At 42.1% G+C, this 25,584-nt stretch overlaps 1 protein-coding gene and 1 non-coding gene across 3 annotated transcripts in view; both read left to right on the top strand.

Moving 5' to 3' along the window:
• The window catches only part of RHEX (regulator of hemoglobinization and erythroid cell expansion), a 49,606-nt gene extending 24,327 nt beyond the window's left edge, over positions 1-25,279 (top strand). The window contains exons 1-6 of one of the 2 annotated variants that reach the window (XM_054521983.1): positions 6,484-6,539; positions 20,585-20,691; positions 20,933-21,033; positions 22,485-22,628; positions 23,966-24,027; positions 24,581-25,279. In XM_054521983.1, the coding sequence (XP_054377958.1) occupies positions 20,681-20,691; positions 20,933-21,033; positions 22,485-22,628; positions 23,966-24,027; positions 24,581-24,781 (519 nt within the window). In that variant the 5' untranslated portion in view covers positions 6,484-6,539; positions 20,585-20,680 and the 3' untranslated portion in view covers positions 24,782-25,279. Of the gene's footprint in view, positions 1-6,483; positions 6,540-20,584; positions 20,692-20,932; positions 21,034-22,484; positions 22,629-23,965; positions 24,028-24,580 lie in introns of those variants that run through there. The other variant, XM_009238596.3, reaches the window with a different exon arrangement.
• Positions 3,126-3,208, top strand: LOC112131340 (small nucleolar RNA SNORD60). Its single transcript, XR_002913433.2, has one exon. It is a non-coding gene; the product is annotated as a small nucleolar RNA SNORD60 (small nucleolar RNA).
• Positions 25,280-25,584: the final 305 nt, after the last annotated feature.

Here is a 25,584-nt window from a genome sequence, read left to right as displayed (position 1 = left end):
GCCGATGATGATGTTGCCAGTGCTTGGAAGACAACGACACAAAAACACAGCTGTGCATGCCTGGAATGAACTCTGGCCTGCAACTATGTTCAGTGATGATGATGAACTGGTGATGACTTGGAAGGATTCCTTATGTCAAGTGAAAAAAAAAGATGTCTAAGCTCTTTATATACGCAAAATATATACCTTCAGAGTCTGTAAGTACTCTGAAGAAGAAGTGTATGTCAAAGAAGTTTTTAACATTCTTGGGACTACAGCTGTTCATTCATTGACCAATGGTGAAATAGCTGAAATGGTTCTGATTCAAGGTGATTGTGATAATAGTGACCATCAAGATGACATTAGTACTGCAGAGTAAGTGCCTATAAACAACACGGTGAGGCTGGGTGCGGTGGCTCACATCTGTAATCCCAGAACTTTGGGAGGGGAAGGAGGGAGGATGACTTGAGGGTAGGAGGTCGAGACCAGCTTGGTTAACATAGTGAGACCCTGTCTCTACAAAAAATTAAAAAGTTAGCAGGGAATGGTGGTGAGTGCCTGTAGGCCTAGCCACACGAGGCAGGAAGATTGCTTGAGCCTGGGAACTCAAGGCTACAACATCGTAGGTGGAGAGTGAAAGCCTGGGGATGCTTGTTGCTGCTGTTGTCTAACAGCTGGTACAGGTATTATAGGGATGCTACGTAGTTGCTTAGTTACGCTGAACACATTGTTTTTTCACTGTATTAAGGGTACATCATATTTTTTTCTGTGAAGTACTTATGTGTGAATAAGTGGAAGAAAATGGTTGCTTATCAGTAGCCAGTAAATTCAGAGCCATGAATGATGGTGATGCCAAATAGCCAGATTGTTCACATGGGTGCTGAGATAGTGACACCTTTGCTTTCTGAGGTTTCGCTATACACAAACTTTGTTTCATGCACAAAATTATTCAAAATATTACATAAAATTACCTCCAGCCTATGTCTATAAGGTACATAAGAAACATAAGTGAATTTTGTGTTCAGGCTTGGGTTCCATCCCCAAGATATCTCATTATGTATATGAAAATATTCCAAAATTCAATCCCCCTCCCCACCAAATCTGAAATATTTCTGGTCATAAGCATCTTGGGTAAGGGATAGTTAACCCACATTTAAAGTTACGTAACAGGCTGGCTGCAGTGGCTCATGTCTGTAATCCCAGCATTTTGGGAGGCCGAGGCAGGAGGATCCCTTGAGCCCAAGACTTTGAGACCAGCTTAGGCAACATAGTGAGACCCTGTAGCTACAAAACATTTTTTTAAATGTTTTTAAACATTAAAAATTAGCCAAGCTTGGTGGCTTGGGCCTATAGTCCCAGTTACTCAGGAGGCTGAGGCAGGAGGATGGCTTGAGCCCCGGAGGTTGAAGCTGCAGCGAGCCATGACCATGCCACTGCACTCCAGTCTGAGCAACAGAGTGAGATCCTATCTCCAAAAAAATAAAAAATAATAAAGTTATATAACAAAGCCTGATACTTGTAGTGTTTTCTAGTTAACAGAGTGCTTCATATGAGCTCATTGAATCTTAAACAACTCTGTAAGGTGGACATTTTAATGCACCTGTCATTAGGGTTAAACTTTGGTGTATGGAGTGAGACCTTTAATCAATAAAAAGTTTAATCTGAAAGGAAAGGGAAGGGTGGTAGAGGTGCCTGGGGGTCAAGAAACAACTGTCTATAGAGTGCTATCCTAAAGACACACATGAAGCCATGTTGTCATTCTGTCTAGCCCTGCTGGACTGCACCCTAAGCCATGACATGTTGACTGTGCAAAAAGCCATTTAGCTGGGGGGATGCAGAAGGTAGACAAATATTGCATAAAGCAAATGGCTTTTGAAGTAATAATGATAACAATAATAAATGATCTGGATTTGAATACTGATTCTGCTACTTGAACAATTCTGTGACATTGAGCAAGTTAACCTCCCCAGTCTTGAGTTTCTTTATCTTAATATAGTGTTCATGATATATTCCTTGTGAAGTTGTTCTGGGGATTAAAGAAGCATATATAAAGCAGCTGATATAATGGCTGATGCTGAAAAATAGTAAAATATTTTATTGCTAATAATAGATTTTTAAAAATACATTTAAAAACCGGTGGAGATATATATAATTACCGAAAAAATGATAATTCATTGCTATCTAGGTTGCAGTGAAATAGATACACTCAAATGCTGCTAGTGGTGTAGTAAAACGGACTTGAAAGCAGAAGGTCAGTATGATGCAAGAGCCATAAAGACGTTTCCTTTAACTTCAATATCTGCCCCTGGAGCTTTAAATTAAGGAAATAATCTAAAATAAACCAAAAAATTTAGTATGTACAAAGGTATCCATCACAGTGTAGTTGCCAATAGTAAAACCCTGGGAACGACTGAATGATGACCCAAAGGAATGGTTAGGAATTTAGGGTTAGATCAGCAAGGCATTTTTTTTCTTTTTTTTGAGATGGAGTCTTGCTATGTCGCCCAGGCTGGAGTGCAGTGGTGTGATCTCAACTCACTGCAACCTCTGCCTGCTAGGTTCAAGCAATTATCCTGCCTCAGCCTCCTGAGTAACTGGGATTACAGGCGTGCGCTACCATGCTGGGCTAATTTTTGAATTTTTAGTAGAGACGGGGTTTCACCATGTTGTTCATGCTGGTCTCAAACTCCTGACCTTGTGATCTGCCTCTTTGGCCTCCCAAAGTGCTGGGATTACAGGCCTGAGCCATCGTGCCCCACCAGGAAGGCAAAATATTTAGCAGCCATTGCAAGTACTATGAAAACTCTTTGGATGCAGAGACACCCACATTTGCAAACATCCTGAAAGCCTGGTAGAGTGTGAAGACAGAAAAGAAAGTAAAGTGGCAGAAATACAGTTAAAAGCGCATGCGGCTACCAGAGGGGGCAAGGCTTATAGATGTTGTTCAGGATCATGGGTTTCATCCTAATTGCAAAGGGAAGCCGCTGGAGAATTCTGAGCAGAGGGTGACATAACCAGAATGGTGGGTTTTAAATGATCCTTCCTTATAATGTGGAAAACTATTCTTTTAAATGCAAGTATGCAGACAAGGCATTATGCAAAAATATATTAGGGTGATTGCATAGAGAGTAGGGTTTTTTCTCCCTTGTCAAAAATTCCCCAATCCTATTTCTGACACTTCATATGAAAGCTGCATGTGCAGTCTTATTATTTTGCAAGCCTGGGGCTTAGGCAAAAAAAGAAAAAAAAATCCCCAATCCTGTTGACACAACATTCCCTACTTTAAAATAGAGAAAACAGTTATCCTACAGAGAGTAGCTGTGTTTTCTGTGAAACATTGTGTCCAACAAATGTAGGAGACTTTATGCACAGAGTGGAAAGGCTTGGGAAGGAGGCTGTTATCTTACGAAATGGGCTAGGGGGTCACGTAGGAGGTGAAAGTGTGTTATCGACCTCGATCAGAGGTTCCTTTTCCAGTGGGTGATAAACCATCAAAAAGAGCTTCCTGTTGATGTTACAGATGTTATAACTTCACTTATCACTGTTTGATCTGCCCTTGCATCCTACCCTCGGGACAGGAATCTGTCAGCTCAAGCAGAGATAAGGGGGCCACATGTCCCAGGGCTTGGCAGTTGGAGCCCTGAACCCAGACCTCAGTAGGAAGCATCAGCATGCATCCATTCCCAGTAGCCTCTGAGCAGGAACAGGCAAAGTGCCTTCTTTTTGAAATAGGACATCACTGTGTCACCCAGGCTGGAGTGCAGTGGCGTGATCACAGCCCACTGCAATCTCTGCCTCTGGGGCTCAAATGATTTTTTCACCTCAGCCTCCCAAGTAGCTGGGACTACAAGCACATGCCACCACATACAGCTAATTTTTTTGTACACACACACACACACAGACACAGACACATACACAACATAGTAAAACCTCGTCTCTATATGTATGTTGCCCAGGCTGGTCTCAAACTCCTGGTCTCAAGCTATCTGTCTGCCTCGGCCTTCCAAAGTGCTGGAACTATAGGCTGAAGAGTCTTTTGGAGCAAATCATCTTCTCATCATCAGCAAGTGTTTGCATGTAGTAGGGAGTGGACACGATGCATGTATACACCATGCATATGTAACACAGCACCTTAATTCACTCATTTATCCATGCCACAAACATGTATCGAGCACATACTAGGTACAGGCACAATCCTGGCTGATGGGGATACAGAGAACAAGACACAGACTTCAATAATTCTGACTTTGCTATTTAAAGCAGAGTTGTGGATGACATGTAATACACAAAACCATGAGATTTTAGAGCAGAAAGGATGCTGGAAACGATCTAATCAAAAATTCTTACAATGGGATATAAGAAAAATGTAGTCCAGAGAGGATAAATGCCTCAGATTTTTAGGTAATTGAAGTTCAAGTCAAGTGGATTTTCTACTAAACTCTGGTGCGTCTTATAAAGATAGAAGCATATTGCTGCAACGCAGTCCTAGCAAGAGTGCACAGAAGTGTAGCTTAAATAAAGGAATCATTATCTCTGATACGTGATAAAAATGCCGCATCATTGTCCTTAATCAACTGAGGATCTCTAAAATGATACTGAAATATGTTGTGTTCAAAGATCTTTAACAACCCTGTGATCTTGTGAATCTTGGAGTAGCATCATGGAAGGTTCTGGTCTGAGAGTGGTCCACACAGAGGCTAGAGCTGTATGAATGTTACGCGACATTGGGTGCTGCCATATCTACACTGGGTTCCTGTGAATGGATAATAGAAATAGCAGGCCAAGCATCTTGGCATAATCCCCACAGTTAGCTGTAGCTTGAATTGATTACTTAGTGTCCATGGCTGAGTCAGGAGCAGAGCGAAGTGTGTATTGACACTGGCAGGGCAAACCTAGAGCAGGTGGAGAGCCCAGTTAGGAAATCACTCCACATGGCTCCCAGTGTTCTGCTTTCCTCAAATCTTGAGTAATAAAGGGGCTTCATGTTTTTAACATGAACTGTGCAAAGGGAAGCAAACTGCAGCAATAGACGTAGTTCCACAGTGAGCTGTGATACATCAACGGGTCATAAAACACCGAAAGGCACTCAGCCCAAGGGGTGGCTTTCTGACTTGCATTTAGAGAATAAAAATGTTAATAGCGGCTGGGCGCTATGGCTCACGCCTGTAATCCCAGTACTTTGGGAGGCTGAGGCAGGTGGATCACGATGTCAGGAGTTTGAGACCAGCCCCTGACCAGCATGATGAAACCCTGTCTCTACTAAAAATACAAAAATTAGCCAGGTGTGGTGGCACTCACCTGTAATGTCAGCTACTCAGGAGGCTGAGGCAGGAGAATCGCTTGAACCCAGGAGGCGGAGGTTGCAGTGGGCCGAGGTTGCACCATGGCACTCCAGCCTGGGCAACAGAGGGAGACTCCGTCTCAAAAAAAAAAAAAAAAATGTTAATAGCTACCATCTGTTGTTCACTACAGAAAGGACATTCTGTTAAGTGCTTCGCTTACTTACTTATATTATTTAACCTTAAACAGCCTTATGAGATTTTAAAAATATCAGATATTTATTATTAACCCAATTTTACAGATGAAAAAACTGACAATCAGAGAGGTTAAGTAACTTTTCCGAAGTCACCCAGTTCCCAAGTAGTGGAACCAGGTTTGAAACCTGACTATATCTAACTCAGAAGCTATTACTCAAATTGCACCAGGCAATTTGTTCACAGCAAGGGACTGACATCATAGAGGCCTACAAATCTCTGTTTTCTTTGTCTGTTTTATATCTGGGTCATTTTATCCTCCTCCCATTCTTCTTTCCTCTTAAGTTTCTATTTTGGGGTTTTAGGCCCTCCAAAGAGCCTGAAATCAGCCTTCCTTCCCTTCCTGCTGTTATCCTACAAACTGTAACAGCCATTTTTGGTTGGCCTCATTTGATACTTAATGACAAAGAAGTTGTCCTCAAAAATTTATTCTTATCTATTGCCCAACGTCCCCTACTCACTTAATCTTTGAATGCATCACATATAGATTCACAGATGAGCTAGGTTGGAAAAGATCTTTGCTAATATCTAGAGACCTACTTCTTCATTTTATAGAGGAAGAACATGAGTCCCTTTAGGGGAAAACAAATTGTCTGAGCTCATGTGGCACATTGGTGCCAGAGTTGGAACTTGATCTTAGGCCTCTTAACTCCTCCTTTAGTGCTCTTTCCACTCTACCTGGCTGCGTGTGTATTTGTGGTATCTAAATGTGTGCCCACAGGGAGAGAAAGAGATTACTAATCTCCTCCATCTACACAAACTGTCTGTACCAGGGAGCTGGGCAGAGCATACCCAAAAGAGACAGGAGGCATTATCTCTCCCTTCACCCTACTGTACTCAATGAGCGAGATTGCTATCTTCTGAGTCGCAGTGCCCCCGCCTTGTTGGAAATGTTGAAACACTTATGACTGACCTCCAGTGACATAGAAGCTTCTGGGTAGGGGCTGGAGACGGGTCAGGGAGGTATTTCCGTTAGGACATCGCTGAAACACAGACTGGGATCAGACTGTGCTCATAGTCCTAGGGGTAAGTACTGTCTGTGGAGACAGGATTTTAAATTAGTTTGAAGTGTGCATTTGTTTGCGAGCATATATGTGTAGAAGTTTTAGAGAGGATTATCTGTTTATGTGCTGAGATTCCTGGGTGCGGAATTCCACTTGCAATCAGCTTACAGTGAGCCTAAGATTACATTTTATGGACATGAATTTCTTGTGCCTGAGACCTGAGATCTGTCTGCACTAGCAGCAGCAGCCATTGGAGCTCTGGCCAGAAGGTACATGGGTTTTGGGTCCAGCAAAAACTGGTTCCAAATCCTCACTCTGCTAAACTTTTTTAAGCCTGTTTCCTTATCTGTAAAATGGGCATAAAACACCCACCTTACAGGGTTGCTACATGGATTCAGACAATGTACATTTAGTGCCAGTATAGGCTCCACCAATAACAGCTATGAAGTTTCCTTTTTAAGTCAAATGGGAACCAGATCTCAGAGAATATCTTCCCCCATAAACATCCTATAGGAATGTTTTCCCTGAGAAAACACTCTGAGCAGCAAAGGACTATTATGTGTGGAGGGAAGAAAGCCAGCCTGGGAGTTTTAAAATTTTATGAATAGAGGTCAGAGAATGTGCACCATCAAAGAAAAAAGCCATGCGAGCATCTGGACAAGGAAAAGCTAATAACAGCACAAAACAGAAACAGTTGACCCTTATATAGAGCTTACTATCTGCTGAGGACTGTTCAAAGAGTTTTACGCAGATTGGCCCATTTATTCCTCACAACCCTAAAGACGTAAGTGCTATTAAGAACCTTATTTTCCAGTTGAAGAAACCGAGGCACCAAGGTGTGAAGGGACTTGACTGAATCAGTGAAAGAAAACTCTTCTGGAGAATTTCATTACAGAAGAGTTAGATCAGGACTTTCTTCAACTCTCCAACCTGGGAGGGGCTCAGACAATGCGGAGCTGGGAAGCATGTATCAGGTACTCAAGGAAGACTTGTTGATTGGCTGATCCTGCTTCTCGTTCTGTGTGTTGACCTATTTTGTGAGCTTTGGCAATTCTACCCAATTAAATGCCTTGAGTAGGATCTGTTACATAATTGGTGGAGCCCAATGCCAAATGAAAATCTGGGGTCCCTTACTCAAAAATTATTATGAACTTAAAGATGACAGCCACAAAGCATTAGGCCAATCATGGGGTCCTTGTGAGCACAGGGCCCTACTAGTCTGCACGAGTTGCAAGTCCATGAAGCCAGCACTGGCCCTGAATCCTGACAAGGAGGCAGGAATGGTACTGGAAGTTTCCATGGTCTCATGTAGCCCTCCTAATAATTCTGAGCTCCCCCCCACCCCCGGGTTGGAGAGATGGAGAAAGGCCTGGTCTAACTCTTCTGTGCTAAAGTTCTCCAGAAGAGTTTTCTTTCACTGATTCAGTCAAGTCCCTTAACACCTTGCTGCCTCAGTTTCTTCAACTGGAAAATAAGTCAAATAAAGAGACATTTGACTGCCCAATTGAAAGAGGAGAAAAGCGAGACTCTGAGACATTAAGTGGCTCCCCCAAGGTTAAACATTTATTATATGCAAATTGATTTAATGGCAGTGTGTACAGAGTGTTACACATTGAAATGCTTTTTCCACCCCTATCCCCACTGTGTCTCTAAGTACTGTGCTATGAATTGTGGAGTGTAATATATGCAGTCCCAGCCAACAAGGTGCATAATCTGTAGAATGTGCCTAGTTTCCCTAAAATTTAGTAGGCCAATCGATGAAACAGAATAATTTGACCCCTTCTAATTCATCTGGAGCTTTGTGGGAACTAGCAAAATGAATCCATGAATACTGCTTGAGTAGCTTGCAACTTTTTGTGTTCTTGCTGATTTAGTCTTGGAACTAAGTTGCATCCACATTGCATTCATCTCTAGCAGTTCCCTGCATAACTGCTTTCCCCAAAATTACTACTTAGAAACTCTGGATGACTTGCTTTCCTGCTAGAAATTGGCAGTACTTGCACCTAGAAATAAATGTGACTGGAGATGTGGTTTATCTAGTTGAGGCTCAAAGTTGCTCTTTCTCACTTTTGAATCTCACTTTTTAGTCCATTTCAGAAAAATTCTAAAATAACAAAATGTCAGAACTAAATTGATTTAGCCCACCCCTCTCATTTTATAGACAGGGGAACTGAGGCTCAGGGAGAGGAAATAATGTGCCCAAGGAATGTATAAAGTTGTTGAGCTGGAATGTTCATCTAGGTTCTCATGCCATATTCCAGATGAGCCCTAGCCTCATAACCACCTGGGGTGAGGACCCTGACATGGTGACCAGAGCCAAAGAGAATCCAGGAAAGATTTCTCTGATATGAGAATGAAGGTGATCCTGTAACCCTCTGTTGTCCTTTTCCCCATGATATTTGGCACACTCCATCCCTCCCTTCCCTCAGCCTGGCATTTTGACCTTCTCTATTCCCTGGTGAGTGACTCATTGACAGTCATAGGAACAGGCATCGTTTAGGACCAGGGATGTCCCAGGACCCCGTAATTTTGTACATTGTGTTGCTCCCACCTGAAAATCATGAGTGGGCCCAGTGTTCTTACAAGGCCTTATGGAAATGGGTGTGTTTATAAATTCAATTTTGAGTTGAATGTTCTGGTCCAAGGATCATCCCCTGGTACCTATATATGCCAGGCCCTCTACTGAGCATTTTCTTTTTTTTTCTTTTTCTGGAGAATGGGGTCTCACTATGTTGTCCAGGCTTGTCTCAAGCTCCTGAGCTCAAGCCAACCTCCCATCCCTGCCTTTCTAATTGCTGTGATTACAGGTGTGAGCCACCGCGCCCGGCCAGCATTTTCAACGCTGAATGCAATATGGTGAAGGCTCTGGCCTCAAACTACCTGTGTCTGAATTATGTCCCCTCCATGGGGGATTAGAGCCTGGCTTTCTCATATGTAAAATTGGGAGAACAATAGTATCTACCTTATAAGGTTGTTATTCTGAGGATTAAATCAGATAATTGATGCAAAATGTTTTTTATGATATGGCACATACATGGTAAACACAAGACATGTGTGAGTTAAAAACATGAAACAGGCCGGGCACGGTGGCTCACACCTGTAATCCCAGCACTTTGGGAGGCTGTGACAGGAGGATTGCTTGAGCCCAGGAGTTTGAGAACAGCCTGGGCAACGTGGCAAGATCCTGTCTCTCAAAAATTAAAAAATTAGCCAGGCATGGTGGTATGCACCTGTGGTCCCAACCACTCTGGAGGCTGAGGCGGGAGGATTGCTTGAGCCCAGGAGGTCGAGGCTGCAGTGAGCCGTGCTTGCACCACTGGACACTCCAGCCGGGGCAACAGAGCAATACCCTGTCTAAAAAAAAAAAAACCACAAAACAGATGTCATCCCCATTTTACAGATATAACCCTGAAGCTGGAAAAGTAATGCAACTCACAACTAGGAAGGCCATAGCTGATGTCCTAAACACAATCTATTTGGCCACTGAGTCTCTACACCTGACCATTTGCCTATACTCACTTGTGTGGTTGCTTTGCAGTATACTCAGCTGTTTCCACATTATGCTGTTTACATGTGGTCAAATATAAATCCAACTTTGTTAGAAGACAATTCCACTAAAGCTGTCCCCAAAGCCAGAGTTGGCAAGACACCTTTAGCTAGATTGCTATTCTCCCCTCCTTCCATCCATTTGTTGCCTGTCCTTCAAATAATTCCCTCTCAGTGACTCTTCCCTGAACATTCTATCCCTTGGGGATCTCTTTTTCCTCTGAAATATAATGTATTATTGATACCCCTCCTTCTGACAATTCATTATTCTTCACCTGTGGCATCTCGTCTGCTTTTTGACTTTTCACACATTAATGTCTTGATATTCCAAGTGCAAATGAACTCTTGAAAGTACAAATGGCCTTTTCTCCTTCACACCATCAAGAGTATTTCACACAGGACCATGTGCATGGAGCACTCGATAAATATTTGATTGATTGAAATTCAGACATTTAGGTGATCATCTCAATGTTCTACTAACATGGTGAGATATAATTTATTTAGATAAATTTGGTGTCATGCTGATTTAAGGCACTCAGAAAATCTAGGCTTATTTCAATGTCTGAAAACTTTTTTGACTATAGTTAATAACAACGTATTGTATTCTTGAAAATTGCTGAGAGAGTAGATTTCAAGTGTTCTCACTACAAAAAATGATAAATATGTGAGGTTATGCAGCTGTCAATTCATTTGATTTAGCCATTCCACAATGTATACTTATTTCAAAACATGTTGTACACAATAAATATGGATAATTTTCACCAATTAAAAAAATAGGCCGGGTGCAGCGGCTCATGCCTATAATCCTAGCACTTTGAGAGGCTGAGGAGGATCACTTGAGCCAGGTGTTCAAGGTTGCAGTGAGCTTTGATCCTACCACTGCACTCCAGGCAATTAGGAAAAATTTTTAATTTATTTTTTATTAACTAAACAATAAAAAATAAATATTTTTCTTAATTGGAAAAAATGCATGTTAATTGCAGAAAACTTTGAAAATGGCAGAAAGTATAACAAATGAAATAAAACATCCTCAACCCCAATAATTGGTTTTGTTAACACTCACATGTATCTTCTTCCATTCGCTCCGTATGAACAAAGTACATTTAAATAACATCCTAAACGTATTTTCTATAGATTCATATTTATGAATAAATCTATATTTGATAAACAAAATTATTGTTAATAAAATATTCTGGACCATGTGCAGTGGCTCACACCTGTAATCCCAGCTCTTTGGGAGATTGAGGTGGGTGGATCACTTGAGGCCAGGAATTCAAGACCAGCCTGGCCAACATGGTGAAACCGTGTCTCTACTAAAAATACAAAAATTAGCCAGGCATGATGCTGCACACCTGTAATCCCAGCTACTCAGGAGGCTGAGGCAGTAGAATTGCTTGAACCTGGGAGGCGGAGGTTGCAGTGAGCCAAGATTGCGCCACTGCACTCCAGCCGGGGCGACAGAGCGACACTCCATCTCAAAAAACAAACAAATGAAAGAAATATTCTGGATTTGGGGAGCTGAAACATGAATTGGGTGTGTTATTACTGAACTAATATGATGAGAAAGAAGTTTAATGACCCAGAGTTTTCTCTCTTTATAAATTTTCATTCTTTTTATGTTCACTTTTTTTTTTTGAGACAGAGTCTCACGTTGTCGCCCAGGCTGGAGTGCAGTGGTGCAACCATGGCTCATGTAGCCTTGATCTCCCAGGCTCAAGTGATCCTCCTGCTTCAGCCTCCCAAGTATCTGGGAGTACAGGTACACTCCACCAGGCCCAGCTAATTTTTTAACCCATCTCCTGTTTCCCCCGAGAATACTTTTGTCTCTTACCCTCATGTAACATCATATACATTTCTGTTACATGAGGATTAGAGACAAGATCTATTTAGAAATAACTCCCAAGAATGGTTTTTATATTTTATTTTCATATTGAAAATGAGTCAGATTTGCTTCAGCCTCAAAGAGAATTAGTTGTACTTTTTTTTTTTCTAAATAGGAAATGGGTTAAAACACTTTTTGTAGAGATGGGGATCTCACTATGTTGCCCAGGCTGGTCTCAAACTCCTGGGCTCAAGTGATCCTCCCACCTTTTCCTCCCAAAGTGCTGGGATTACAGGTATGAGCCACCACGCCCCGCCTTATGTTCACTTTTTACAAAATTGTGATTATATTTTATGTAGCTAAATACAACTGCATTGTATATTTTCATAGAACAGATTTCTTTCTCCAGATGAATTCTTCCTAAATGTAATTTTAAATGGCCATATGGTCTTTCATTCGAAGCCTCAATCCTCATTTCTTCAGTTTTTGTTTTTTTCTTTAGATTGCTTCCCATTTTTCACTTTTATAATGACACTGTACAGGGCTCTTTTGCATAATAGCTTTGGTCTGTTCTGGATTGTTTGTAAATTGTCTGCTCTACACTCTTTACCCATTTGCTGTTTGGGGGCCCTAGTGTTTTTCTTAAAAATTTATATAAACCAAAGATGCAAAATCTTTAAAATTGTGGTTTGCCATACTAGTTTCCGTTTTTTTTTCCTGTTTGCCTTTAAATTTTGTTAACATGTGAAGTTCTAATAGTTTAGAGCCAAATCTATTTTTCATGTATTTCTTTGTGATTTCTTCCATTGCATATAAACTGAGAAAGTTTTCTCTCATCTGGGGATTTAATAAATATTATTAAATATAGTAATATTCAATCCTAATTTCTCCTAATTTTAATGGCTCGATTTTAAAATATTTACCTCCTTAATCCGCTTGGAATTCATTTTGCTATCTAGGGTCTAGATCTAAGTTATTTTCTTTTTCCTTGCAGGTAGCTAACCCATTGTCTTGTGGGCAACATTTGTCAAATAATGATTTCCTTTCCTCCACTTGCTTTGTGAACTACTCTTATAACATTTATTGTACACACAGGCATATTTTTTCAAATCTACACTGCTCTTAAAAAGTGGTAGTCAGAAATCTACCTTACCACAATTCCTTTTCTTTTCTTTCTTTTTTTTTGAGATGGAGTCTCACTCTGTCTCCCAGTCTGGAGTGCTGTGGCACAATCTCGGCTCACTGCAATCTCGTCTCCTAGGTTCAAGCGATTCCCCTGCCTCAGCCTCCAGAGTTGCTGGGATTACAGGTGCCCACCACCTCACCCAGCTAATTTTTGTATTGTTTTAATAGAGACAGGTTTCACCATCTTGGCCAGGCTGGTCTCAAACTCTTGACCTCAGGTGATTCACCCTCCTCGGCCTCCTAAAGTGCTGGGATTACAGGTGTGAGCCACCACGCCTGGCCCACAATTCCTTTTCAAATGTTTCCAATCTTTTTGATTGTTCTTATGTTTTCCCAGATACATTTTAGAGTAACCTCAAGTTATAAAAAACTCACCATAATTTTTATTAAAATTATATTAGGCCAATAAATTAACTTTAAAAGTGATTTTTAAGTGTTACAGCCTCTCAACCTGAAATAGCGTCTTTTTATGAGTTTAAGTCTTTTATGTCTCTTAATAAATTTCTATTATTTTCTTCAAAATAATTTTCTTATAATTAATATTATTTTTAGATATTTCTATTGTTGTAGTTGCTAAATCTCATGGTATTTTTCCCCATTTTATTTTATGTCTGTTGCTAGTATAATAGTAAGAATAGCTGGTAATTTTAGAATATTTATTATATCTACAGGACTTTACTGAGCAATCTCATTAATTCCTCTAGTTTTGCAATGAATTCTTTTGGGATTTCTAGGTATAAAATCATATATTTTGCAAATAAGAATGAATTTGACTTCTCCTTGCCCAAAACTATACTTTCATTTTGTTAATGTAGCAGCTGACAGCTCAGGCTCCAGCACCAGCCTGCCTGAGCACAAAGGCTGATGAACTGTTTTTGTCATCTTGAGCATATTAGGTAGCCTTTCTGTGTCTTAGTTTTGTCCTCTGTTAATTAAAAAATAATAATAGTATCTACCTCCTGGGGTGGTTGTGAAAATTGGATGAGTTAATGTATATAAAAGTGTCTGCCACATAAAACATGCTCAGTAAATATTCAATACCCTTATTATTATTAGAGATTGGAGGAACTTTCCATTTCCAGAAATTATAACTTCTAGTACTCATTTCAGATAAGGGTTGCAGCATACACCCTTGCTCTCAAATAGCTGCAAAATAATTTACCATCTTGTCAGATACTGATTATTGGTGCAGTAATCAATACTGCACTGACTTATTATTCTTTATTATAGTAAGAAACAATCCTCATACTTTTATTAACTTCAAAAATCAGTAATAAGTATTCAGTTTATCCAGTACATTTTGGCACTTTACCAAGATCATAATTTTAAAAATTTGCTCTATCAATATTGTATTTGTATTATATAAAAGACAGCTTCCTGACATGATTGGGATTTAGGATTTTGAGTCAGTTGGTTTAGGAAACATGAGTCTTCCAGCTGGCAATGCAGCAAATTTTTCAATCTTCCTAAGCCTTAGTTTCCTCATCTATGAAGTAGTGGTAATGTCTATGTTTGTAGAGTGAGAGTACTAAAGCACGTGAAAAATACTCAATGTTAGTTTCCATCTTTGTAATAATCAATTTCTTCAACATTCTGGGCTAACTTCTTGATATTACCATATATATACCTCCGTATTCATAAATGAGATGAATCCAAGAGTTTCTGTCTTCCTGTGCCCTGTACTGGCTTATAGAATAATAATTATGTGTTCCTTCAAAGTTTGAAACTCCTCATTTGTCAAACCATCTAGACAGGTTTTGAGGAGATAAGTCTGATAATGCTTCTAATTTATTTATTTATTTATTTATTTATTTCTCTTTCTCTCTCTTTCTCTTTTGCTCTTTCTTTCTTTCTTTCTTTCTTTCTTTTTCTTTTCTTTCTTTTCTTTTTAATAGAGATGGCATCTTGCCTTGTTGCCCAGGCTGATCTCCAACTCCTGGGCTCAAGCTATTCAACTGCCTCAGCCTCCCAAAGTGCTAGGATTACAAGTGTGAGCCACTGGGCTCAGCCAATGCTTTTAATTTCTAAATAATAATAGCTTGCATTCATTGGATGCTTATTACTATGTGCCAAAAGTTCTAATAACTATTTCACATAGCTCATCTAATTTCATCCTCAGAAGTAGTTATCATTTATATTTGTCTTATCTAGTCCCAAAATTAGTTACTGTTCCCATCTTACATATTAAAAGACTGAGGCTTTGAGAGGTTAAATAGCCAGGCCAAGCTCATGCAGAGAATGAGCTGGGATTTGAACCCAAGCAGTCTGACTCCAGGTTCTTTGCCTTTAGTGGCTAGATACCATGCTGCTTCCTAAACTTATTTCTTGTTACTTTGGTTTGGTTTTGGTCTAAGTTTTCCGTGCCATATGGAATCAATTTTGTTAATTTATATTTTTCTAGGAAACTATCCATTTTACTGAGATTTCATCAAAAAAAATTTTGTAGTCTAACATTTTTTAAAACCTCTTCTTTTTTTTTGGTACCCCATTTTTGTTGAAAAATGTTAATCCCTTCTGTTTCTGAGATTAATAGTCCCTATATTATTAATTTGGTTTATTTGTGTTTCCTCCTTTTCTTGATTATTGGAAACTGCATATTAAACTGGGAGAGAAAGTCTAGCAATGTGGAGGAGGCTGGATGTTACAAAATGGAAATAAAGATTTTTTTATTTTTAAATTTTCCGTTTCCATCCAGCTTTGCTTTCTTTTCGCCTTACTTCACCCCAGCCTTTAAAGAGCAGGATGCTCAGGGCTGAAAAGAGCCTTAGGAGTACTTTGCCAAGCTCCCTAATTCACCAGGGCCTAGAGGGAACGTCTCCCTGTCCAAAGTCACACCGTTAGCAAGTGACAGAGCCAGGAGAAGGCAGGCCCTAGCTCCCTTCTTTCCCCTTCTTTTGTTCTCCCTTCTTTTTGTTCTCTTTCCATTATACCTTAGCTAATGTTAAAAACAACAAATTAATGGAGACAGCAAAGAAAGTTTACAGCTACTTCATTTGAAAAGATTAATAAAGTCAGTTGACAATGTTGATTATAATTACTTTGACCCATATGATTTTTTTTTTTTTTTTTTTCCAGACAGAGTCTCACTCTGTCACACAGGCTGGAGTGCAGTGGCGTGATCTCAGCTCACTGTAACCTCTGCCTCCTGGGTTCAAGCAATTCTCTGCCTCAACCTCTCGAGTAGCTGGGATTACAGGTGCCTGCCACCATGCCTAGCTAATTTTTGTATTTTTAATAGAGATGGGGTTTCATCATCTTGGCCAGGCTGGTCTTGAACTCCTGACCTCATGATCCACCTGCCTTGGCCTCCCAAAGTGCTGGGATTACAGGTGTGAGCTACTGCGCCTGGCCTAATCCATATGATTTTTCATAGAAATCATCTTCTATTGTGATCTTGTTTTAAACCATTCTTTCTAAAATAAACCTATCCAAAGAAAACATGGTGTCTGGCAGGAAAGTGGGTGTCTTTTTATTCTCCCCCCCACTGATATTACACTGCACCTATTGGAAAGGCCATGAGAAAGCTCCTGTATCAGTGGAGGAAGGAAACTTAATAAAATGGAATCCAACCTTAACTCAAGTCTGAAGCAAACAAAATAAATGCTCTTAGCACTGGGACGAAGTGGGGTTTTTTTTTTTGGTGGCGGAAGGAGGGACAGGGTTTTACTCTGTCACCCAGGCTCTTCTCGAACTCCTGGTCTCAAGTGATCCTTCCACCTCGTTCTCCCAACGTGCTGAGATTACAAGTGTGAGCCACCATGCCCAGCCTAAAGTTTGGTTTTGAGGTGCCTGGCAGGGCACTACATTAGTGTGGGGTCTGGGTGTCAAAATTCAGCACAGTGGAAGAGGACAGAACCGTCCCTACCTCGAGGATGGAACGAGGTACACCAAACCCTCACATAGTCCATGCACTTTTTCACAACTTAATTACCTTAAATTGCCCATTTCCCGGTTATCTGTCTGTGTGCGTGTGTGTGTGTGCGCGTGCACGTGCAAATGAGCAGATGTATCTGCTGATTGTCTGATCAGCAGTCTGTAATTAGACCCCAAAGAACAACCTGCTTATTGTGGTTAGGGGCCATTAGCCACTTAAATAATGACATCTGTCATAATTTTCATACCTTGGATCTTATCTCCAAACTGTACTCAAAACAAACGCCTAAGTTTTCTAAAATAGACCAATCCAATTTTTAATAGTTCTAGTCACCATCGTGGTGGAGGATTTTAGTGTTGAATAATACCTAATAATTACTGAGTGCCTCCTATATGCCTGGAATTGTATAAAGGTCTTTACAAACAGCATAAATCACTGAACTCATGCAAGAACTCTGTGAAGTAGGAAACTATTATTCTTCTCACTTTATAGATACTGAAATTATTAAACTGAGACACTGAATTCAATAATTAACATCTAGAAGGGAACTGAACTGAAATTAATATTTAAGAATGTTGGACGTCCATACTATTTACTGTTTTCATTTGGACGAGCTGCTGTGTGTCATTTGGCTAGTAAGGGAGACAGGGTCTTACTCTGTCACCAGGCTCTTCTCAAACTCCTGGCCTCGGTGATACTTCCACCTCGCTGTCCCAAAGTATACGCTCTGAGTATATGCTCAGAATATATTAAAATGTGGAAGACGGTGTAGGCAATCTAGTTTTGTATAAAGGGCCAAAATAAGGCATTAATCTTAAAATAATGGAACATATATCAAATTCAGTGATTCTCAACTGGGAGCAAACCCTCCTACCTCAGGGGGCCTTTGGAAATGTGTGGGGTCATTTGGGGTCCTTTTGGCCATTACACTGGCCTGTTACACTGGGGGGCTTTCAGGAGGCTCCACAACCTGCCGTCTGCCAGACAATTTTAGACAATAAGGACTTGTCTGCCTCCAAATGTCAGATACTACTGAGAAACACTGATCAAGGGCAATGGTAGGAATTCGAAATGATACTGTAAAACTCAAAGGTGGCAAACTCAGATGCCTTTAGGGATTAGTCAGGAAGTGAAGAAATCATGTCCCATTTTAGGGGCATACAAATTCAAATCACTAAAGCACTTCATCAGACAAAAATTAGGTGTCAAATGTGGCCTGTGGATCACCTGGTTGGAGCCTTTTAATGGAGGTTTTTCTAACCAAAAAACATGTTTATGATATATTAAGAGGGGGAAAAAAAGCTAACAATCTATATGATTCCATGTTTTAAAGACATTGTCTCTGTGTACACACATTATTTGCATATATACATGCACTAATATTCATGAAAATATTTAGAAAATTTTCTGGAAGGATATGGAATAAGATTTGGGGTAATTTTGGCTGGGCACGGTGGCTCACGCCTGTAATCCCAGCACTTTGGGAGGCCAAGGTGGGCAGATCACCTGAGGTTGGGAGTTCAAGACCAGCCTGACCAACATGGAGAAACCCCGTCTCTATTAAAAATACAAAATTAGCAGGGCATGGTGGTGCATACCTGAAATCCCAGCTACTTGGGAGACTGAGGCAGGAGAATCACTTGAACCTGGGAGGCGGAGGTTGCAGTGAGCCAAGATCGTGTCATTGTACTCCAGCCTGGGCAACAAGGCAAAACTCCATCTCAAAAAAAAAGATTTGGGGTAATTTTTTTTTTTTGACATAGGATCTCAATCTGTCACCCAGACTGGAGTGCAGTGGCATGATCATGGCTCACTGCAGCCTCGACCTGGAGTCGGGTGATCCTCCCACCTCAGCCTCCTGAGTAGCTGAGACTATAGGCACGTGCCAGGACACCTAGCTAATTTTTTTGTATGTTTTTAGAGATGGGGTCTTGCTATGTTACCTGGGCTGGTCTTGACCTCCTGGACTCAAACAATCCACCTGCATCGGCCTCCCAAAGCGCTGGGGTTATAGGTATAAGCCACTGTGTCCGGCTCAATTTGGGGCAATTTTCTAAAACGCGTTGCTCATTCATATTTTTAATTCTTTGACTACAAATGTCTACTAGTTGTGTAATTTTAAATAAATAAAGTAGAAGAGGAGCCTTAAAAAATAAAAGCTTTGAGTGTAGTATTGGAAGACAGCCCAGGCAACCTACTGGCCAACCCGCTCATGGGGAGAATCGTGTCTGTGATTAAGGACAAATAAGACATTGAATATTAGACAATCGATACTAAAGCACCAGAATTCCTTTAAAAACGGAACATTGTTGTTTTCTCAAACACACTGGCCTAGGCTCTAGCCCCCTTCCACAATTTTCATTTCTTTCCTGATACAATAAAGCTCTTCTGGTAAAATCCAGTCTTCCATGTGCAGCTGCCCTGGCAGGGGTCTTGAGGAACCCCAGATGAGGCTTGAGAAATCAGCATCTGTACTGAAATTTATCTTAGGGGGGCTTATCCAAAATTAGACAAGAGCAGGACATTTTCAAGACAGCTCTGCCCCTTTTTCAATCAAGTCACCAAATCCTTCAAGAAATCCCTGTCTTGCTTTATTGCAATCATGTTTGTGTTTTCTTTCCAGTGTGTTGGCTCTACACTTTTTATTTTTTATTTTGTGCACAAGTCCTCTGTTTTTTGTCTTTTTTTTTTTTTTTTTTTGAGACAGGGTCTTGCTTTGTCACCCAGGCTGGAATGCAGTAGCACCATCTCAGTTCACTGAAGTCTCGACCTCCTGGGCTCAAGCGATCCTCCCACCTCAGCCTCCTCAGTAGCTGGGACCACAGGTACATGCCACCATGCCGGGCTAATTTTCATATTTTTAGTAAAGACGAAGTTTCGCTATATTGCCCAGGCTGGTCATGAACTCCTAGGCTCAAGTGATCTGCCCACCTCAGCCTCCAAAAGTGCTGGGATTACAGGGGCAAGCCATCCTACCTGGCCCAAGTCACTTTTGACTGAGCTTTCATTGTGGAGTTTGCTGATCATTGGGCAATATCGGATTTTTCTATCCATTTGTCTAAGGACTCCGAGGAGGTGAGAGGCAGGTAATTTCCTGGGGTCTTTTCTCGCTCGCTGTCTAGGTCAGTCCCCAGGGTCCCTCCCTCCTGCCTCCCTGCGGCCCTCCTTACCAGCAACTAAGTCACAGCTCTCCTACAGAAAGAATCCATGAGCCCTGCTGCTAACAAGGTGACCTGTGGCGCTTCTTAGCACTGGATGCATGGACGAATGGAGAGAGGGCTCCAGCACAAACAGGAAGGGGAATTCTCCAATCTAGAACATTGCTGCTTTTCACTCCCCACCTAGCCCTTTCACATGCTGAATCTATGCCAAATAAGGAACTCATATCTGGATTCTGAATCCACTTTTATAAACCAAACTAAACAGAAATCTTTGGGAGTGAAAATGTTAAGTGTACTTTACTCATCAAGGTTCTTTAGGAGAAGTGTCTGGAATGTATCATGTAGGAAAATGGGGACTGAAGCAAGTATGATGAATAAACTGGGCATGTGTCACAATTGATCCTCAAGTAGCTGAGTTTGCCCAAGGGAAATTTGTATAAAGAGCTCTGGAGTCCTGACCAGCTCCTTAACTCTTGCAGATCTCCAGCACCCTGCCGGTGGCACTACTGAGAGACGAGGTGCCAGGGTGGTTCCTGAAAGTGCCTGAGCCCCAACTTATCAGCAAGGAGCTCATCATGCTGACAGAGTGAGTGGGCCCAAGAAGAGCAGGAGCAAGGTTCCCACCAAGCTAACTGGTGTAGCTGGCTTCCAAGCACACATAGCACCCTTCCTGGCTGCCCCAGCCTTATTGTCCAGAGAGGCAAAGGGACCTACCCTGGGACACGCAGCAATGCCAGATGTCTGCCTCCAGCTAGGACAGGGATAGGTTTGCAATTGTATTCACATCCTTGCAATCTCTGACTTTGCCCCTTTTTCTTTCCCAATAGAGTCATGGAGGTCTGGCATGGCTTAGTGATTGCGGTGGTGTCCCTCTTCCTGCAGGCCTGCTTCCTCACCGCCATCAACTACCTGCTCAGCAGGCACATGGGTAACTGGCTCAGCATCCTCTTCCCTCCTAGTCACTCTCAGAGACCATTCTCGAGCCTCTGGCAGGACAAGACCCCTTTGGAGTTCCCAAATGTCACTCAAAAACCTATCAGAGGACCCACCAGCCAAATTCCTTCCCACCGCTCCCCCTCCCCCCAATAACTGTAACTGGGTAATCCCCACTCTGACCTCACCTTTTAACCAACTATTTCTACTACCCAGAACTTCTGCCTAGACACAGCTTTTGCAATGCCTGTGAGGAAGTGCTCGTGTAACCTGGTCTAATTAATTTTCTTCATCACTGTTAAAGGACTGAATATGAAGAAATGTCCTTGAATTACAACAGAAGGAAATATGGTTGGACTTAGAGATTAGTTTAAATTCTTGAACTGATAAACAATAGAAGGTAGTGAAGCTCGGTCCTGGAAAGGCATTTCAATTAGGGAAAATAAAACAATGCTGCTTTGGTTGTGCTAAGAGAAAGGATGGGGCAAGATGATGTTTTGAGGGTCTTTCTAGTTAAGTCTACCTTCATTCATTCATTTGTTCATTCATTCATTCAGCAGATATTTCTTGAGCATCTAAGACACTCTCTGGGCCTAGGCTACACAACAGGGAACAAAACAAAAATTCCTACCTTCGGAATCTTTCATTCCATGTGACAACAAACAAGATAAACAAGTAAAACATGTATATGCTAGATTATGGTAAGTGCTAGGGAGGAAAAATGGAGCAACAGAGTTGATACAGCTTGGTAGATGGCTGGCATCCCCAAAAGGCTAACCTTTGAGAATAAACTTGCAGGGAGTGAGGCGTGAACTCTACCTGCAAAGGCCTGAAGGAGGAACGTGTTAGGCACACACTAGCAAGAGCAAAGAGGCCGGGCAGCTGGAGCAGGCAGAGAGAAGCAGGAGAAAGCCAGAGAGGAGGGAGGAGTGAGGCCTCGGAGGCTGGGACTTGGCTTTTTCCAAGTGAGGCGCGGAACCACGGCAGGGTTTTGAGCACAGCAGTGCTGAGGTTTAAAAGGATCTTTCTGAAAGGTTTGCTTTCCTGAGGGCAGTGTTAAACAGGCACTGATTCAAGAGCTGACGTGCCTAACCCAGGCAGCTTCCACTTTTTTTTTTTTTTTTTTTTGAGATGGAGTCTCACTCTGTCCCCCAGGCTTGAGTGCAGTGGCACAGTCTCAGCTCACTGCAACCTCTGCCTCCCAGGTTCAAGCAGTTCTCTTGTCTCAGCCTCCCTAGTATCTGATCTTACCAGCACACATCACCACGCCCAGCTAATTTTTGTATTTTTAGTAGAGACGGGGTTTCACCATGTTGACCAGGCTGGTCTCGAACTTCTGACCTCAAGTGATCCATTCACCTCAGCCTCCCAAATTGCTGGGATTACAGGCACGAGCTACTGCGCCTGGCCAGCTTCCACTTTTGATCCCTGCCCTCTCCCTTCTAGCCCACAAGAGTGAACAGATACTGAAAGCAGCCAGTCTCCAGGTCCCCAGGCCCAGCCCTGGCCACCATCATCCACCTGCTGTCAAAGAGATGAAGGAGACTCAGACAGACAGAGACATCCCAATGTCTGATCCCCTTTACAGGCGTGAGTAAGGGGTTGGAGGGAGAACTTGTCTAGGGACTAACTTTGCTCTCTCTGGACACCCAGGACCTCCCTGCAGCAACCCTGTGGGCCCAAACCTCTAGCCTGAGGATTCCTCACAGCCACATCAGGACAGGCCTTGCCAGCCTACTTTTTTTCAGAAAGGTGTTTTATTCTATTTCGTGGGGAAGATCATTCTGAGTTTGTGTGGGTCTAAGTTCTTTCCCGGGTTTAGTCGTGTGCAAATGATTGCAGGCGGCTTGGGAAATGTCCCTGCTCTTCTCTTTGTAAAGCCATGGCATCTTTTCTTCGGATTGATCAGCTAATGGTGGATTTAAAATTTCACCTGCCTCTGCCTGCCTCCACCGTGGCTGCTGCTATGTCAGTGTTATTGGCTGGCTCTGTAGCTGGCTCCTCCACAGTCCCTAGAGGGACCCTTCTTCATGGTCTTAGATCTGCATGGGTATCTGAGTGTATAAATGTGAATCTTGCTGCTGGTTCAAATCTATATCACCCTCCTGCAAGTGAGCCAATAGGTCACTATTCACAGTGGAAATGGCTGCTTTGGCAACAAGGCAACTCCCTGATAGGGGCTCACTCACCAGAGATTGCACTTCTTCCACTGGTTTATCTCTTGATTGGTTTGAATTTGCTCTGTCCTGATTTTATCTTTTCAGTTGAGACATGGCCTCAGTGCCTGCCTGTGGGGACCTGAGGGTGCTGCTCATATGCATGTTTCAGCAGAACTGGAGAGGCACTGGCCTTACCCTAACCCCTGGCCCCAAAGCTACACAAGAGCCTGGCTAGAATCAGAGATTGTTTAGCTGGCAGGGACCTCAGAGACTCTTAATCAACCCTCTTGTCTTGGGGGTGATGAAAACCAGGGCACAAAAAGAGATGTGATCTGCGTAGATTTAGTGACAGCTTTGGACTAGAAGGTGTAACTTCTAGGCCAGAGCTGTTTGCATTGGGTCACATTGTCCCAGCATGTTCCTCCTGACTTTTCTTTCTAGAAGACAGCCCTTTCCAAGCACAGTCAACCTAGTGTATTTTTTAACATTAGTTTTAGATGGAGTTGAATGAAGCAGCAGTGCCTGGCCTCTTGGACATGTCCCTGCCTATTTTTGGAGACTTTCTCTTCCCCCACTCTTCCCCTATTCTGTTTCTCCTTCTTCCTCTTTTGGGGTCTCTGTATCTGTCTTCCCTACCCCCCCTTTTTGTTGCTAGCTCTGCCTCTGTCTTTATCTGATAATAAGACAATTCTCCCTTCCATTGTCTCTATCTTCTCTTAACACCCTCTGGCTTGCTTTGGAAGAGGAACCGTTTCTATTTCTCCCCAGATGACAGCGACACATCCTCAAATAGCTCGGACAGCTCCTGCAGTTCGCCTCCTGCCTGCCAGGTAATGGATGTGCCTAGTGATCTCAGACGAACATATGCAGTCTGGGGATCCCTGCTGTAAAACGCTGAAAACTCAGGTTACCCCAGCTATGGAGGGGGAGCAAGAAAAGAGGGTTTCTTGAGTCATCACAGCATCCTCAGGTGAGAGGGGTCAGGCTTCCACCCATAACCCATATCAGCATGGATCACCCAAACAAAGTGGGTCTGAATAGACTGTAAAAATGAAAGTGCTAATGGGAAACCCTGTTCTCCCCATACCCCAGTTGTTGGGCTAAAGACTGCTCTGAGTCCTGATCTCACTTGAATTGAGTCTCAGCATCTTCCTGTTGCCTCCACCTGCTCGTCTGTAATCCCATTCCCTGCAGACAGGTGGAACAAAGTCACTGGTAATCTTCCTCATTGCCCTGGACTGCCCTCAGACACAGCTACTTGGACCCAGATCTTCCCCACCAAGCCATGGGCAAACCTCTTTGAGTAAGAGTTCAGTCTTGGGGTCTTGTTTCCCCCAAACGTGGTAAGGATCTTGACCCACATGTCTCTGCTTTTCTCCTAAGGACACCGAGGATGTGGATTACACACAAGTCGTCTTTTCGGCCCCTGGAGAACTAAAAAATGACTCCCCCCTGGACTATGAGAACATAAAGGAAATCACAGATTATGTCAACGTCAATCCAGAAAGCCACAAGCCCAATTTCTGGTATTTTGTCAACCCTGCTGTGTCTGAGCCAGCAGAATATGATCAAGTGGCCATGTGAATTCCAAATATTTTTAATGGGGTCCAGTTCTCTATGGATTCTTACATTTAATTTGTAGGGAAATGACATTTTTCCCCCTTAAACAAGGCATGGGGCTCACAAGTCTATGGAGACAGGCCAAAAAGAATGTGGAGAAGAAAACTGACAAATACACAGAGGTCCTCAAGACCCATGGACTCCTGGTCTGTACCCAAAAAAAGGCTGTTCATTCCTCAAAAACAAAAACAAGGCTTGGGTGGGAAAACAGGCCTATGCCCCGGCAAGAAAGGTTCAGATCAGATGTTAGGAAGAACTCTCAGGTAAAGTATGAGACCATGGAGTCCATCAGCAGAGATAGCGGTGAAGTCTCTCCCCAGGGAAAATTTTAAAAAGGTTTCATCAGCTGTTGTAGAGTTCTATTTGGCAATCTCATGGTTAAATGACTTCCCTTTGAGCTCTTTAATTATTGGCAATAAACAACTTCTTTAAAAGTTTTAAATAAAATAGCAGCCACCACCAGTTCCTCTTTTCCTGTTGCCTAACCCTGCAGTTTTCCTTGTTTTCAGTGATGTGTTTTGCTGAGTAATCCCCCTCTGTCCTCAGAACTTTAAATAGTGCATTTACAAAGCCCACCATCAATCAACCTTTGAATCTGCTGTTTCTTATAAGCCAAAGATGACAAATGGAATTTTGGTAAATATCAACCAGCATCATAATCTCTTATTCCAAGAAAAATCTCCCAAAGCTCAATCTAATAAAATTCAAGATTCGTTCCTGGTGTTTTTAAAAAAACAATTAGGAATACAGGGACACTTCCTAACTCA

This window comes from Pongo abelii, chromosome 1 (genome assembly GCF_028885655.2).
Source record: "Pongo abelii isolate AG06213 chromosome 1, NHGRI_mPonAbe1-v2.0_pri, whole genome shotgun sequence".
Lineage (NCBI taxonomy): Eukaryota > Metazoa > Chordata > Mammalia > Primates > Hominidae > Pongo > Pongo abelii.
The sequence above is the reverse complement of the archived record's forward strand: the minus strand, read 5'-3'. Positions and strand labels throughout refer to the sequence as shown.